This window comes from Electrona antarctica (genome assembly GCF_951216825.1).
Source record: "Electrona antarctica genome assembly, chromosome: 13".
Classification (NCBI taxonomy): domain Eukaryota; kingdom Metazoa; phylum Chordata; class Actinopteri; order Myctophiformes; family Myctophidae; genus Electrona; species Electrona antarctica.
The window spans coordinates 20,995,363-21,014,355 of NC_136794.1; the positions used below are offsets into that span (position 1 = coordinate 20,995,363).

The 18,993-nt window shown below is 42.2% G+C and overlaps 1 protein-coding gene across 4 annotated transcripts in view; it reads left to right on the forward strand.

Moving 5' to 3' along the window:
* Positions 1-1,225: 1,225 nt before the first annotated feature.
* The window catches only part of myo10l3 (myosin X, like 3), a 91,109-nt gene continuing 73,341 nt past the window's right edge, over positions 1,226-18,993 (forward strand). For all 4 annotated transcript variants that reach the window (XM_079518279.1, XM_079518281.1, XM_079518280.1 and 1 more), the window contains exon 1: positions 1,226-1,552. In XM_079518279.1, the coding sequence (XP_079374405.1) occupies positions 1,532-1,552 (21 nt within the window). In that variant the 5' untranslated portion in view covers positions 1,226-1,531. The remainder of the gene's footprint in view (positions 1,553-18,993) is intronic.

The window sequence follows — 18,993 nt, forward strand, 5'->3', positions numbered from 1 at the left end:
CTCTTATCATCATTCATCTACATCATATACATCACATTCCGTGCTCAGCCAATCAAATCATCACAAATGTCATTCCGGCCAATCACAATTTGCGTCTTCACTTTTCTGTCCTCACTTTTGGCTTCAATGTTTGTGTTATCTGTTATCTATCATCGTATTCCTCAGGATGACTGATTATATAACAGACTGTATGCCTTTATCTTATGTGGATTTATTGCTGTGTCTATCCACATTTAAGATTAAAGCAGACTGGCTGCATGCAATGACCTGCCTAATCTCACTGGCATAGGATACATACAGATTAAAAACATGTCCTTCTTCTGAGGATCATCAGATCTATTGCTGTAACGAACTATAGTCAGATTAAACCATGGAAAGTGGGATGAAAATCAAGAAATCTGAATGAAGGGTCACCCATGATAAACAAAAACAAAACAAAAATCCTGTATGACCTTTCTGCTTCTTCCTCTTCCCTGAGTGAGAGTTGATATTTCCCAAATGAGGAAGTACTGTAAAATAGAATTGGCATCCCTCTGATGCACTGTGAGCATATGCTAAAGCAATTAACCAGGTTGCATTGTTTTGGACATATTTTGTATTGGAAATATGTTTTTATTTTGAAAGGGAAAACAAAAGGTAGAATCATCACTGATATAGTTTAAATTTAACTTGGGATTGATTGATTGATTGAGATATTTATTAACAGTTTGCAGAATTACAGTACATTTCAAGCACAAACTCAATACAAAGACTGTTAACTGTGAGTGGACGACCCAATTAAGCATTACACTTGTTTACAAGAGGGTCCACCATGTTCAATTCATCAAAACATTTAGAGACGTACAAATAGACACTTCTATATAGTCAAAGAACAGAACAGGAATTCATCATAGAGGTAAAAAAGGGAAAAGAAACATATACAGTGAGGGGAAAAAAGGGGGGGAATTTGAAACTAGCCACCAGCCAGAGCCATGCCCAGTCTTCCTCTTTGAAAGGGCGTGTGCTGTACTCTATCTATGGTGTGCTAGGAGGGTCTCGCTTTAGTCACTTCCGAAAACGGAACAGATCTACAAGCTGACAACGCGTCGCGATGCGACGCGTTGTCAGCTTGTAGATCTGTTCCTTTTGACGAGCGACACCGTTGTACTAAACTAAAGGATAGAGCGTTAAGCCCCGCCTCTCTGAATAATAATGTGCCGGTCCCATTGAATGGCTAGACGGGACAGTCAGAAACACAACACAGAGCGCACGACAACGGCTGGCACCGTGACCGGACCGGACACGGCGAAGAAACGTTTAAGAGTAGTATTAAGTACAAGCAGAATTGCTTGTTTAATTGTGACTTGAGTATCACTCTAAAGTGGGTATAGTCGGGATAGAAGACCACGCGGGGAACTTTTAGAATCTCCCCTGTATGTGCAGCTCGCGGATGGAAAGCTTTTGGGAATACACCTTCGAGCGCAGCTGTGGTGGTACCCTAAACTCAACACTACAAAAGGACTAGAGGACTTGGGGCACATTTGGGTTAAAAATGGATACCTTCTTTGCAGAGGTGAGTTTTCTCGAATTCGGTAATCATTTCTGCTCGCCTTTTCTTTCAGTGGAAACCCTGAATTATTTTGGGTACCCCCCCCCCCCCCCGTCGGGTCTTTGTTTCATCTTCGTCCCGTGCGCCTTCTACAGCCATTGTGTAGACTCAGTATATTAGTCTGCAGTACTGTACTCGTATGGACCGTTACAGTAGCCTAATTTAATATTAATATATCAATTTGTTTTCTCAATCAGAAAACAATATATTGCCTAGTAGATGAGCCTTGGGCGAGCTTCTCAGCAGCCCATAGTGACACATGGGCTGCTTTCTGCGCACTGGGCTCGTCTATTCTACAGGATGCAGCTGTGTGAACTTGGTGATGATAACTTATTTCATGTTTTGCTTAATAGTATAGCTACTATACAAATAATTATTAGGTGTAAACACTGAGTCTGTGCTGCTGTTGTTGTAGTAATAACACTGATATGCTGCCCAGCATGTATTGTTGGACATTTGCCCTCACAGTTGTTCCATTCAGTACCCTTGCCCATGCCTGCCGAGCTCTTGTCATGCCAACACCTACCAGACAGTACCTGCCTCTCAGTGATGAAAGTACTAGGGCTGTGCAGTCAGCAGTCAATAGGTATTGACTTACCTATTGACTTACAACCAAAATTATAATTCAATATAGAACCTGAACTATGCTTCTCACCTGGTTTAATGTTAGTACATCATCTTCTCATGTTGCTCTCTAGACGAAATTCAGTGTTATGAAAACAATAGGGAATGGGATTGTTCACTCAGAGAATCGTCATTGTATGCCTCCAAGCTTATCGTTTCCTTTTATCAATGCCGGCATGTTGTTTTTTTTGTAAAAAATAAAATAAAAATGTACATAGCAAAACAAGGTGGCTGGGTGACATAAACAAAATCAATCTTGTGACAATATTGCGGTGATGTTTTCAAAACCTTTTGATTAATAATCACCAGTAGTACATAGATTCTAATTAAATAGGTAAAAAGTCAAGACAAATAGAACTTTACTTTACTTTACTGTAATGCAGCCTTTAAAACCTGGAAGACATTACCACAATATACAGTATACAGTAAATACAATAAATAAACAATACAATAAATACAGTTAGTATTGTGCTTCCCTAGTTCAAATGTTATTCTGCATACATGCATGCTTTTCCCTCTACCGTGTTGAGACTCAGAGATAATAAAACAGTTGTAAAGCGTTGTAGTCCTACAATTGTTTTTACACACTGAAAATGGATCAGGAGTCAATAAGGGAATCTATACATAATTTGGGCCCGATAAGCAGAATAACTAATGGCATACAGTCTACATCAATACAGTCTTATCACTGTCCATTTGTAAACAACATTTTGTAATCATGTATATTGATTTATTGCTTTATTGTTATTTGCTGTTGATCAGTATATTCGATATTGGACCAGGACCAGTAGCTGTACTACTCAGCGAATAGACTAGACTAGAGTATACAGATTTACCGGGATGGGTCAGTTTGGCTTAATAAGAGATAACATAATACTGAGTACAAACACAGATAGGTAATCTTCCCCATAATATGCTAACACAGTAACACACCAATCTTCTGGATGTTAATTTAAATCAGGATCAGGGTGATTTGTCTGTGAAGTGACATCATAATCATGGCTATTTATGGGCCATATGCTTCTTAGGGATTTGAGGACTGCTCACTCAGAAATAATTATTTTAAGGATTTGTATTAGTATTAGTATGAGTATTAGGCTGTGTAGATGACATTTGGGTTAGACTTAATTTAATGTAAGAATTAAGCCCAGCAACGGTTATAAAACTAATAGCCTAATTTCTGTGGATTTTATCTCTTGAGCTGACCATTCATTGTTGAGCAGCTGGACTGCCTGACTGGATTAGTATTATAATTGTTTTATTGTTTATTTTATTTGGAAGGAGCAGTACAGACCAGTATATGCATCAAACAACTTCATGATCTAATGAATTGAGCAAAGTGTGGTCTGGTTTTTGAAAGGCATTGGTTTAGGGGAAGCCAGCATCCTGAATACTGCAACGCCACTGTTGCCAGTGTGGATTTAATTTACTTGGAATTCCACCAGCGAGAGAGACTAAAGCCTGATTTATACTTAGTTGAGTGGCGGAGTTGCATACTGAAAATAGCTGATTTACCAGCTCACAAGGTGATGTATCGGTGTAAGGTGAAGCTGTGATGTATCGTGAGCTTGTGGGTCGGTTATCCTTGGTGTGCGACGCTGGCTCACAACTAACTAGTTAAAACTCAGTGAAAACAGAATGATTCACTATAACCCTTTGATTCAAATCAGCTATTGACAGTTGATGATGATCTCAATTGTAAATCACTACAGGAAGGAGTTTAATTTAATATATTGTGATATACAATTCTTACCCTCCCATGATTATTACAACTATAGGCTAAAGCCTGAGAGATCATGTTGCAGATCTGTGTGAAGGTTTGTTTTACAGACCATATTTAATGAAAGGGACAGGTGTTTTTCAACTGTCAGTTGTTCTAGTGATGACTAGTCTGCTTGAGATGGTCACGGGGAGAGCAAATACACAATCATGGGTACGAGGGTGTTTCACAGTGACTTTCGCTTAACTTGCTGCATCGCCAAGCTCTTTTTAAATGACCTCTTGTTGATGGGAATCTATTCTTATTACATTGGGAATGTTTTCATAATGCCCCCAGACTGTCAAGCTGGTAAATAGAATATAATAGAAATGATTGAAATTTGAAAGTAAACTTAATTATCCTCACATGTGAGACATTTTCCTTCTGTGGTTGAATTATAGTGTTGGTGGCAGACTAGAGGCTGGTGCAAGGGTGTGTGGAGTGAGATCCTGTTAGGCCCATCCTGACCCTCAGCTTCCTTCTTGGCCTTCCTCTCAGGACCGCGAGAACAGAGTACCTCTGATCCCCATAAAGCCCTCAGCAGCTTTACCTTCCCCGGCCCCATCCATCCTCAGGTTGGGTGTGTGAATTACAATTTACACACTTACATACCGAGTGTGTCAGAGATTGTGAATTGAATCAGGTGTTAGCAGTGCCTATTCAGCCTTGCCGGACTTATCACCCTACATGTTTTGTGGATGTGTAAGTTTATATGGAGGCATTTTTGAGTTACTCATCAGACTGTGTAGATCCTTTCCTCTTGAGCATTTAGGCCTATAGTACTCTCACAGATGAGAGCGTCATTGAGCTAAACACACAATCTCTGTCTTTTAGACATTTTACACCTTAGTGCAATTTTTTACTGTTGAGGAGGCTGCGTTCCTTCTATGTATATCGGCCTCCGTATATAGCAGCAGCTGCCATACGTTGGAAAGCCACATGCAGTCATTTATAGATACACATAGCATCCTTATATCGCACACCAAGTTATTTCCCCCTCAGAGACATTCTCATGTAGGGATTCCCAGCTTTCCAGAAGTGACCCTTGAGATTCCACCCGTCGCCTATGGACTGTGAAACTGTCGTGGAAAGGCTTAGGTTTCACACCATTACACCAAACTAGTACCTCTTCTCACTCATTCACTCATTCATTCACTCACTCACTCGCACGCACGCACACATGCACGCACCCATGCACGCACCCATGCGCACACAACACACAGACTGTAGACACACACACACACACACACACACACACACACACACACACACACACACACACACACACACACACACACACACACACACACACACACACACACACACACAGTGCACAACATTGTGTGATGGTTGTATATGGCTTTGAAGTAAGATCTATGGTTTTAGCATGCTCTTAAGCGTTCTCTGGTAATGTGAGAAAGCCCTGCCCACTCCTGAGAGCAGACTATTTTCTATTTAAATGGAAGATTCATTCTTGCCCAGTTGTCACTTCTTCCAGCTGCCCCAGTGGAGAGCTGCGATGCAATCTAGATCCCCCCCCCCCCCCCCCCCCCCCCCCCCACCAAGCAGACGGCCAAGGGAATAAAGTAATAGGACATGAAACAAGGAAGTGAGGAAGGAAGGAAGGGCTGAACAATACAGTGTTGACTAGTAGGTTCCTGCTGTATTCTTTTGAATCTTTTGTTACATTGCCATCTTCAACTCTCAATGAAACTCACAATATTTACATTTAGATATTCAGCCAGAGAAATGCATTTGGTGCTCTGGTTGCATCTGTTGTACCAAGATTCTTGGTGCAACTTAACATGGAGAAATATAAGCACTGAATAATATGTGTGGAAAAAACAAGGGGTGTTATTACTAAGGCCATGATTTAGACCAGGGGTCTGCAACCTTTTCGACATGAAGTGCCGTGTCTTTATTTTCTTGATAGTCGCCGTGCCATATCGACATTACGTTTAATTATGACACCACATCCAAATGATATATTTCCATCCGATTTTGATTATTCATACAAATAGCAACCTTTATTTTTTCTCTTCTAATTTAAAAACATTTTATTTCACATCAGCATGTATGATTTTTAGACTCAATTATTATTTTTACCACTGTCTCAACAGTCAGAGAACAATGAATGTGAGTTTGAATGATTGTAGAATTATGTGCACTGTGCATGATGTAATTTGCATACAGATGTGAGTGGACTTAATTTAACTGTAAACTTATTTTTTATATATATTTAAATTTAAAAGAAAAATCATCTCTCTCACACTTGTGCCAGTGATCACCCTTTGCTGTGCCAATGTTGGCACCCGTGCCTAACGTTGCCTACCCCTGATTTAGACGAATGTAAGCACAATAGCAGCAGCTTGTTTACAATCTGGAAGTGCTCTAATCTGTCTGAGTGCTGGGACTAATTATAAAAAGTTATTGTCTGGCCCACAAAAAGGAAACGCATACAACATGATGATGATGTGAATATGCAAACCAGCACAGACAAACAAAGTAAACAAGGTTTACATGTAGTTAAGCATGGATGTCCTCTGAGTTTGTAGGTCTGGGACCATACAGTTAACAGCATTCCATTGAGCATTGTTCAACTTTATGACGTACTTCTCTCACTTAAACAGAACCACTGTAGACTTGGCGACGGCGTCAGTATATTGGGCATGTCATTATTGCCAAAATGTATTTTTTTATAATGTTATTAAATGTTCAAAAATAGCAGGTCCACAAGCTCACAGGCTGATGTCTCTGGGGTATAGGAGGTACAGTAGAATCTCCTTAATATTGCCAAGGGTGTGAAACCTGGACAGGAAATCACGCTAGCCCTAGTCTCTCAAGGGGGCACTGTTTTTCCTTTATTTTTTGATGATGGGTTCTCAGATTGCGCTAGCCCTCACAGGAGGGGCTGTGATGTTGACTTTAGCTTATCCTGCTGCATCGTCAAGCTCTTTTGACAACGCTGCCTGTTTGTTAGTGGTCTTTAAACGAGATCACGGCCTTTCGTAACAAACGATGCTCTGAAAGGGGCTTGTCTGCCGTAAATTACCTCTTGTTGATGGGAATCTATTGTTAATGTTAACATCGTGAATGTTTGCATAATGCCCTCACACGGTCAAGCTGGTGAATAAAATATAATAGAAATGATTAGAAAATTGAAAGTAAACGTAATTGTCCAGTCCTCACATGTGGAAATTTTGTTTCTGTGGTTGAATTAAAACAATCTTCACGTGGATCTCAGGATCAAACTTTGCCAGCCTGTGACATAAATCATCTTTGACATCAGTCGTCGTCTATAACATAATTATCTAGGATGTATGACTCCAAATGTTCAGCCTGAACATTATATGACTTCCATTATAAAACTAAAGTTCAATATTTTATGTGGGACGAAGACAGACAGACAGAGAGTCGTGTCGACTTATTCATCTTTTTCTCAAGTGCGGTTGTTGCTGTTATTGGGTCTACATGACCCTAAGATAAGACGTCATGGAAAATAAACACCAATGAAAGAAGAGCAATTTCTCTCTCTCTCTCTCTCTTCCATTGTGTGTCAGTGTATCGTTATTTGAGATTTGAGGGAGGCCCATGATGTGTCATGCTCAGGGTGTAAAGTAAACCAACCCATGGCCCTGTGGCAGATGACTCTTTACAAGGCTGCGACTAAAGAGAACTACAGATTGTATTGCATACTGTGATGGTCAAATGGAATACAGAGGTTACTGTAGTACTGTTGTACACACTGTCATATGTCTGGGCATGTACCCTCATTATCTCACAGTGAGTGTACTTCCCCTGTTATATGGGCAGCATGGTTGAGTATGATGGTATCTCTAGCTTAAAGGTATTATTTTCCTAAAAACAAATGTGTAGACTCATACAACAAGAATCCCTCTCAATCATCACTTACGACCCACTAGAAGTGTGTGACTGTGTAGACACTACTCCTTTACCATGCCTTTATTTTGTTATTTATTTTACTTTTTTTCTGGGCGTTAACCTTTGGGCGGTATAGTGTGTGCTATTGGTGTAAATGAGCTGGGGAGGGGTGGCCGACTTTGAATGTTTGTTTACAACCGGTAACCAACAAATCCTAGTCATTATATCTTTAAGGGAAGAGGAAAAACAACTATGAGAATATCTGTTGCAGTTCATATGGCACCTACAGTATAGGAGATAGCTTTTAGTGAATTAAATCATTGTATCTAACTCTGCAGCCGTCTTGCAATCACATAATTGCTTGGAAGGCACATTTTCACTGCCTGTTTCCGTAGTTGGAGAGATTCATGAATGCCAATTTGTTCACATTGTAGACTGACTGATGGGTGTGGATGTCTCTGAGGTCTACTCATATTGCCCGTCACTGGTGTGGTCACACTGTGTATGTCACCGGCTAGTGGACACAAAGCCACAGGGTTACTGGACTGGCTCTATGGCCCATGCTCATACAAGCTGACCTGTTCTGTTCCTGTTGCTAGTGTAGACGTAGTCCTGTTGTCTTGTTGCCCAAAGTCTTTTCTGAACTCTCACCTGATTAACCACTTAAACCCTATATTGGGGATTTTCAACGTTTTTCAGGCCAAGGACCCCTTTAGCTGAGGGTCAGGTAAGCAGGGAAGTGAAAACTCTGTCTCCATCCGCCTCCATGTAAATGGATTTACAAAAATGGATTTACAGTATCTCGGATTCTTTTCCCAGATTGCGTTTGTGGTCAAAACAAGCTTTATTCAACGGCTCATAACTAAAGAACCAATTGTTTATGTCCATTACAGGTTAAAAAAATTATTTTCTGGGTGAAAGAAAAGACGATCGTCTGTCACACCACACAAAGTTTGTTTACATCCGCTTCACGTCTCGGGTCCCTGGGCCTTCAAAATTTCACTGAAAAACACTGGTGGTGCCGGAATAATTAATGTATTAATACCTGGCGCTGCTGGCAGTTAGTGTTAATGAAAGGATATTTTTCACGTCAGCTTAGTAACAACCTCAACCAATCTTCCCCACACTCGAAGCATAGCAAATGGTTCACCCATGACCTCAGCAGATTTAGGCTTATACCGTGTTTATTAACAACACTTATCCAGAGGAGAAGATTAAAGCTATTGTTCACCTCTGCCATCGTACCCGACAGACAATCCTAGTTGGTAATAAATGTTGCCTAAATCCTCTTGGTTCAGAAGTCTGGCCTGGCAGTTTAATACAGCCAACCTGTGATTACTGCTCCCAGGCCAGATGTTGACTTTCCTTTTTTAGCCCCCTGTGATTACTGTGCACTGAGGCAGCCTATTACAGGATAGAAGATGGTGTGTGTGTGTGTGTGTGTGTGTGTGTGTGTGTGTGTGTGTGTGTGTGTGTGTGTGTGTGTGTGTCTGTGTCTGTGTCTGTGTCTGTGCGTGCGTGTGTGTGTGGCTGCGTGCGTGCGTGCATACTGTTTAACACTGGAATGAGTGTGAGTGTGTGAATTTAACCATCATAATAGTATATAGCCTAAAGTGAAAATGCTTGTTAAGTATTGCTGACTTGCTCAAATTACCACCACAGTTGTAATTTCAAGACTAATTGCGACCCCCCCCCCCACCCAAAAAAAAAAGAAACAACAAAATGAGCACCCCAAGTGTTCCTAACTACAGTATTCCATACACATACAGCCATGGCCTTCAGAGCCTACTGGCGCCTTGGTGGTTAATTAATAGCAGTACACTCACAGCATGGTACAATCTACAGCCATGACCCGTTAGCATTCCCATGTATTTGCTGTCCATTGTGGTCAGGCCTCAGGCTGTTGTAGGAAGCTACACTGTGTGGTGCTACGACTCACATGGAGAAGTATATTGTGTAGAATCTGTTCTGATTATGTTCAGTATGCCCCCCATTCCCAGGAAGCCAGGCAGGCAGAGAGCCTGCAGAGAGGAAGGGGAATTATCACATCAGAATATTGCTGCATTTCAGCTGCCAAAATAATATAGGATATAAAAGACTGTCAATCATGACATATGGCACAGTAAGCGTATAGAAAACAAACAACCATACAGGACCAAACAAGAAGTCGTACTTGAGCTTCCGGGTGTATAGGGGAGTCATTCTGGGACAGAGTTGAGATATGAGACTTGAGGTTGGAGTTCAATGTAACAGGAGCCTGGTGACCCCGGTTTTGGCTCTAGTTTTCCTGTAGAGCCACTATTACAGATGTGACATGCACACAACCATCCACCCACGCACGCACGCACGCACGCACGCACGCACGCACGCACGCACGCACACACACACACACACACACACACACACACACACACACACACACACACACACACACACACACACACACACACACACACACACACACACACACACACACACACCATCCCTGCATCCTTGGGTCCTGACTGAGCTGCATTCCTGGAATATCTATGGCATTCCTGCTGTGTGATCCCATCACAGAGCACTGGCCAGGGCACAGAGAGCCAGATAGAGATGGATAGGTAAACAGAGAAACCATGTTGTAGAGATCCTCCCTTATAGAAAGATTTTAAACTATTCAGTTAATCATGGCAGTACAAGCACATCATCCTTTTGCCTCCTCCTCCCACTCTCGCATGGCTCCTGTTTGAATCTTCTTGACTGGATTCAGGTTTTTCATAAGAAAATTGGTGCTCTCACTCAGCACTGTACTGCACAGTGCACTCACTTAAGTCTGGTTCATGCCTCGGCAACAAACTGTTCGACGTGTCGCTTCTTGTTTTCATTTTCTGACACGTTTCATTTCCTGATTGATGCTTTGTCACCAAAGAATAAATCAGGCTCTTTGCATCTCTGTAATGGGAAATTTCATTTTCTCAGAGGACAAGTGAATTTACACAAGGATGCAAAACAACATAATTGCTGCTCTTGGGGGTCCTTGGAGGTGCAAGAGAGACCCTTACTCTTGTTCCTGTTCTGTTCCTTGGGAGGCTTTGAGGTCATGGTTTGTTATGTTCATCCTGTACACATGAATTATGCTGACTGCTCATTAGCCATATGGTGGGTTAGAGGCTACACCACACACACACACACACACACACACACACACACACACACACACACACACACACCCTCCTGCAGGATTATCCATTATTGTCCTCTATGGTCCATTGTTCAATTCAATATGTTGATGAAACATAAGCTATAAAAGCAGATTAGAGACAATGTGAGGCTGTGAGCGATGTTTACAAGTCATATGACGCTGCCAGCCGGCCGCTACTGTGCTGCTTTCATTTGATTTCCTTTAACCCAGTGACATATTTACGTTTACATCCATTGCACCTCTCTCAGAACTCCCTAAATAAATACAATTACTGTTGGGTGTAAACATAGGAGGTCCAAAACTGGTCCCTTTTTAAAATATCATCTTAAAATTGTGAAAATAGCTAAGCTAAGGCATTGTGAGCTTGTAGATCTGTTATTTTCACTACTTTTGTGCAACACTCTTGTGATGAAGTAGGGCATTCATTTAGATGTTGCAATATGGAGATATGAGGTTTCCGCCCGACGGCAAAATGATGTCATCTGTCATGTAATGTATTGTTGTGGGCCGGGCCACGTGGCAGGCGGTTGATACAGTGTTAACAAAAGAGGCTGCTGCTGTCTGTTTTTATCTGTCTCCACGGGGGTCCACATGGTTCTTTGGAGCCCCCCACTCCCTATGGATTGGGGAAGCCCTGTAGGAACCCCCCCCCCCCTCCCCCATGGGACATCTCTTCCTCCATTAGTTAATTTCTGTTCAGCTGCGCCCGCCATATCATTAATTCATGCCTCTTCCAGTGCAGATGCTGAAGGTTGCCTCTGTTCATCTGATCCCTCCTGTGTCACTCACCCAGCTCTCGCTCACCCTATGCACCCCCACCCCCAGCCACAGCTTGTGCATCAGCCAAGCAGACAGGCAGGCAGCCACCTGACCACGATGGCATCGTGGAAACAAAGAAACAAAAGAAGGTTAGAAAAGCAGGGGCTGTAGAGGTGCACTCATTAGTCTGTGAAGGTCTACCGAATGAGAGACCTCATTTCTACCACTTATTCAAGAGGAAATCCCTGCTTGGTCAGGTAAGCAAAGCAAAATGTGCTCACAAGCTTCAGGCAGTGCTACTTTGTCAACCAGTAGGTTTCCTACACGACAGTATAGGACGGTGTAGGAAATGGAAGAGTATGGAGACACCATCTCCAACCACTGCAGAGGTGCTGCTAGTTATACCAGGAATAACGAAGAATCACTTTATTGGTCAATTTCCCCATGTACTTACGAAGAATATGAAATACCGTTCCCCCTCTGCCCCTTGCAGTGCAACATAAAACATCAAGCCTATCTAAGAAACACAAAAATAAATAAAAAATCTAATAATCTAAACGTTATCAGCACAGCACACAGGTCAAGTTAAGTGCCATGGTGCAATCCAAAAACAGCACAGTTTCAGTAAATGCTGTTGTGTATTTCAAGTACAGTACAATCAGTTTAGGTCAGTTGGTACAGATACCATACACATTTGTTAAAATATATTGTTTCACTCATTAAAATAACTTCTGGATTGCAGCGCTTAATTTCCTCTCAAGAGAAGTTTGTGTATGCAGACATCATGACCAAACTGATTTTCCTATTTAGACACACAGCTTTGATGCAAGTTGTGCATGCCCTAATTGATTACAACATTTGAAAATGTATGGGACGTCAAAGTGGTTAAACCACAGTTAGACTTACAATTTAGGCATTTAGCAGACGCTCTTAATCCAGAGCGATTTACATTAAGCAATAACAAAAGCATGGCATACATCACATATATAAAAAGTAGTTATCATGAATCATGCGTAAACTAAGAACGTAACAGTGGAGTATCTATGTAAACTATACATACTATACTATATAATATATTATACATGTGTACTAGACACATAGGTCATAGAACACCAGAGGAACTGTTTGTGTGACGGTCATAGATTTAATAAATGAAAGCAGCTTAATATGACATACTATAAACACATAAATATTCTTGGGTTGGTGTTGGGTACGATTTGCTTTACAGGGAAATGAATGGTCACAGCCCTTGCACACTCAGATAAACACAGGCAACAACACACAAACAGTGGATCATCACTTAATTGGAACATTGGGTAGCCATATATTGGCTGCAATTCATTCAGTCAACATAGCAGACTGTATGGCAAGCTGTTTTTCAAACAAGTCTTTATCATGGTCCTTCAAACATTAAATCCACTCCAGTGAGCCATGGCAGGTTCCAAAGTCGTAAATGTCAACTTTGGCAGTAAATTAGTTAAATTATCCCTTTGTGGTTTACAGCACATCTGCCTTTTTTTTTTTTTTTCTTAAAACAAAAAAATACTTAATTAGTGAAAAATGTGAACAGCACGGAAGTACAGTAAAACACACAAATATTTCCTGGGGACTTGTTTCCATTGTGGTCCTATGTATTTAATTCATCAGCTGAGCATAAAATATCAATACATGTCATCAAAAGAAAGTACAAATAGATATATTTTTGAGGAAATGAAAAGGGGATTTAATATCTATCTCTACTTGTAATTTGCCTTTTCAGGCTTTCAGTTTTGAAAGAAGCCAGTGATTCATTTAATGGATGATGTAATGATGTAAAGGAGTAAGGAAGGATCCATGCCCATGTTTGTACTACATTTGGGGATATATATACCGGTAATGTATATTAGGAAGCAGTGTGCAGTGCACCAGGAGTCCCCTTTGGATCACATCTGCACACGTGCCTGGCGGGGGATGTCCTTCGTAAGCTTTATCTTCCTCCAACGCCGAGTGAAACGAAACAAATTAGACGCTTGTCAGAGGCCAACGGAATGTAATCATCCCTCAGATGGACATTAGTCCTGGCCAGCAATCTGCCTCTCAGTGAGCGCCCAAAGGCCCTCCACCACCATAGACTGGAGTGCTTCCTGCTTTCTGATACCACACAGGATCCAAGAAATAGGCTTACCACAACTAATTGCGTGACAATGTCTAAGTCGTGTTGAGTTGATTAGCTTTCTTTTGTTCAGGCTGATACGATCATCCAATACCGCTCGGACCGATGCTTGGCTGGACAGGAGAGAAAGAACCATGGCACCTTGCACTGTTTTAGCCCTTTAATATTTAAGGCCCATTAATTAGAACATTTCAGAGCTGCATGTCATTATGCAAGCTGGAGAAACTCAAGCCTCCCATTCCCGGATCAGGTCTCAGCCTGAGCGGTTCCTGTGTCAGAGAGCATGATAGGACAGTTTGGACAGAGCATGATTCTGCCGTTTTGGGTGGCTCAGGTTACCACTGTCTAGTACTAGTGTCTATCAGTTATATGTGCTCAGAGACCCATTATAACATATATAAGAAGAGTTTGTGCATGAGCTGTTATGACAGCGTCTCAACTGTGCCTATTAATGGAACCATCAAAACGGGTTACTGGAAGGCTGGGATGAGAGGCTACCTGCTAATCCAAACCAAACAAAACTTGATTAAAATGGATACCCCCCGTGTTGTGCCTCACTTCTTTTCACGTGTCCAGACCGTGAGACTGATCAGCTGTGTGGTGCTGGCCAGCAGCTGATTACAATGATGGATACTGACACTTTGGGGGTGTTGTGTGTCTGCAATTGCGTTTTGTGTTTGTGTTGAGTCGACACCCATGTCCCTGTGCGCCCCAGCTGGCCTTTGTTAGGGGTATTTCCGCCTGGTTAACCTCTGGGCTAAAGGCTTGGGTTTGGGGCCTTTGTCCTGGGTTGGTGACAGACCTGCACGGTGAACAGGGGAGGGCAGGGTCAGGGGGAGGAGCCTGGAGTTTAGTAAACCATCTGTTGCTGAGACAAAACATTGAACTGCTTCATTCTATGGCTCTTAAGACACTCATGGACTTAGAGACAGACATTAATGTGCAGTGCACACATAATAGACATCTTGTAGACACAAAGACACGTGCAAGCACATGTGCAGTTGTGCACGCACATCTGACAGCAGCTTTTCTGTGCCCTGCTGCCTCACTTAATTACACACCTACCCACACATGCGCTTATTGGTGCTGTTCAACAGGGCATTTCTCTCTCTCACACACGCACACACGCACACACACACACACACACACACACACACACACACACACACACACATGCGAGTGTACGCGTGTGCACACACACACACACACACACACACACACACACACACACACACACACACAGAGAGAGAGAGATTATGTTGTTTATTTTATTTTATTTTTAAATTGGCACTCTGCTTATTTCCCCACAACCAGATATTCAAAGCATGCAGTTTATTAGCGCTGTACCAGTAGTACTACCAAACCGTTATCCAATTAAATATCATCCATCATGTCATATTTTGTCTTTCCCTTAGAGATAGTGCCCTGTCCAGTGTGCTGTGTAACTGTGAGTAGTCTGAGTATGGTATTTATGAGATGATGGTTGTCTTTCCTTGGCGTACCTTAGGGAAACTATTTTAATGGTACACTTCAGAGAGGCTTACTCAGAACATTAACTGTTTTGGGGGGAAATGTTCCTCCCAATACTTGCGTCACTGAAATATGTTTGTTGGAACATCTACCGGATGTGGTGTAGAAACCTGTGGTGTATGACTTAGACCTCTCCATTCCTACTGTCTTGACTTGTCCACACACAGTCTGACTGCTTGTACACACACAGTCTGACTGTAGAAACCTGTGGTGTATGACTTAGACCTCTCCATTCCTACTGTCTTGACTTGTCCACACAGTCTGACTGCTCTGCATCTGGCAAGGCCTGGATAAACTGCATCAGTGGTCCACTACTGCAAATAATCGTCTGTCTGTCTGTCTGTCTGTCTGTCTGTCTGTCTGTCTGTCTGTCTGTCTGTCCTCTTTGTCAGATTTACTGCACAATGTAGTTAGATATACTGTAGATTAGGCATGTAACGAATAACAATTCACTCAACTCGCGATACGATTCGAATCACGATATTAGGTACACGATTCCATTGTTTGTAAACACAAAATTATTTTCCAGACAAATGACGAGAAATGTATTTTTAATCTCATATGTAGACGTTTTGAATTTCTTCAAAACTCTGCAGCAGTGTTATCGCAGTGTTTAACACTTACAAATGCCCATACTAAGGTGACCATTGCTCTTATCAGCGCAACATAGGACTAGATTTGAAGGTAAGTCTTGAGGTTAGCTAATTTTATGCCCAAAGTTCAAGCTCTTGCAATGCCCAGTTATGTAATAGCAACTGATCTGCTTAAAAACTGTAGTATCTAGATCAAACATTAGTAATTCTCCTAAAGCGACCTCAATAAGCTTAAGTGAAGTGACTTAGTAGGCATGCATACTGTACATAACATAACATGCTGGTACCAGGCAGGCACTGTCAGGTGCTCGTAGAGCTTTTGAGAGCAGCATACCAAAGAAAACAGAAAATCTTAAAAAGCAGTATCTAGCCATATGTTGGACAAATTGACTCTTTAAACTTTTTGTAATTACTGCATGATTCCAGACAACGGGGAGGACGGAGGCATTATCAATTGTCTCCAGTCTTTCTCTTTCTCTCTCCATCACCCCCCTTAGCTTTCTACTGATTTTACACGACCCGTCTGTAACCCACTCACCGCTGTCCCCAGTGGTTTGGATGAGCCACATTTAGCCGTGCTCCATTAGCCATCTGGAGAAAAAAACACACATACATGGAAGTAGGTTTTTAGACTGCCTGAGTAGGTCCTGCCCAGACTCCAAATAATTATTTTATACTGTATGCATTTTATTTCTGTGATTCAATGAGCACCGCCAGCAGATTAGATTTCACATAATCTTCAACTGTCTCAAACAGGAGCATCTTGAGCTTTGTTTTGACCATGTCACAAAACAAAGGCCGCAATATACAATACGTATGTATGACACACGCACGCACGCACGCACGCACGCACGCACGCACACACACACACACACACACACACACACACACACACACACACACACACACACACACACACACACACACACACACACACACACACACACACACTCTCTCTGAACTGTGGATGGGAGTTTGTGTGTGCCCACGTGGCACCCTGTTGTTAATAGTTAATGAGGATTGATGTCGGGCAGTGGAGACCTTGTATAAGGTTTCCTATTGGAACCCAGGCCTATTGATCTCCTCAGTTTTATGGCCTGTTGGACACAACTCTCTCCTGCTCCCTGTTCCCTGGGCCACCTGAATGGTGGTACTCACAATGATTAATGCTGTTTGGCTGGGCAAAATCAGGCTCTCTTAACTGTGCTTCTTGATTGCTACAACACAAGTTCACTTTCAAATGGTCTTGTTTCTCTATATGTGCTATAATATACTACAAATATACTACAAATGTAATGTCCAAGGACCATACCAGGTCTTATTCCTTTATGTCACGTGTCTTATCTATGTAAAACAAGGGCAAAGGATTGGTTATAAGATACAAGACATGTCACTGAGATGGAAGAGCAGAGCATTTTGAAGTCAGTTATGTGGTGAAGTTGAACAATACATGGCTAGCTTAACTACCAGTGTGCCCCCTGTGCCAGCTGTCATAAAGGTCTAAATCACCTCATCATCCTGATAACTCTGGATCTGGTTATAGAAGGGCCTTGCATACTCATTACTCACTCACTCAGTAACTTATTTAGACCGTCATTTAGGCCACAGAGTCAGGATGTACTGGCATTCCTTCTGGTCCGTTATACAGTCAATCAAGCAGGCTGTTGCTATAAATGTACCATGCACTGCTGTAAGGAAATGGTTGTCTGTCTGAGCAATCAGCCACAGATTCCTGTTGTTGCTCTCGGTTACTGAGCTGCTAACAAACATGGCCAGGAAGGTCAGTGACTCGACATGGCTACATAAACACTGGAGACCGGGTCATCCCTCTCAACTATATGATTGACGTTTTTGAGCGGTGCACACGGCTCCAATGCCTGGCTTTGTGTGTATCTATGTGTCTATGTCTGTGTTAACCATGGTTCACATGACGCTCGTGAAGTACGAGCATCATGTGAACCATGGTTAAAACAGACATGAGGAAACTTCAGCCTGTTTTTTGGGACTGCTACAGTTACAGAGCAAACATGTACATAAACGTTCAGATTTCAAATATAAAGTGCACACCCCGGGGCCACGGATGTTAGACATTTCCTATTAACACCCTGAGCGGCAAAGACGGAGTTCTCCGTTCAATCAATTAGTAACGCCCAGCGCTCAGGACAGAGATTGATAAAAAGGACGGAGATTTTTTATATCAAAACCGATCGCATCGCTCTACAGGCTGGGAGCGTCTGTTGCGCAACATTTGATGTTATTTTCCGGTGGGACGTCATCGAAAATGTTCCCCCCCATTTTTGCCGACGAGACCGAAAATCTTAAAACGTGATCTAAATCATTACGTCCAATTCTAAGCAAAGATTATGTGTTAGACGGCCGATCCCGGTCCCGTTGCTAGTCGCATTAGAATTAATCATGCCTCCCGTTGTTGTCGTTCGCCTCGGGAGAGTTTTGGCTATATCAAGCTACTTCAGCTACATTCGGGATAGCATCCGGTCCGTTGCTAAATGTGCGCTGCTATAAATCGCTGGGCGCTCTGATTTAATGGATTAAATAACCCCGGGTGTTCGGGGTGTTAACACCCTTGCATTACAAGTTGTTTAATAAAAAGCATTTTTATCTGAGCTGTTATTTTCTACTACGCGCCCCTATCGGTTGGGAGGTGTGTTGCACTCTGATACACTGGGTGTGTTCGATATAAGCTACACAGACCGCACTGCCAATACAAACTAATAGGTGAGTGCGCTGTGAGTTTTCCGAACGCACCCTGTTTGAGAACAACGCGGAATGCACGGGTGCCATACTCTAGATTCGACCAGCTAAATTCTAACATCCGTTGCACTTGGGTGAGCGCTTTATATTTTAAATCTGAACGTTTATTTACACGTTTGCTCTGTAAATGTAGCGGTCCCAAAAACCAGGCTG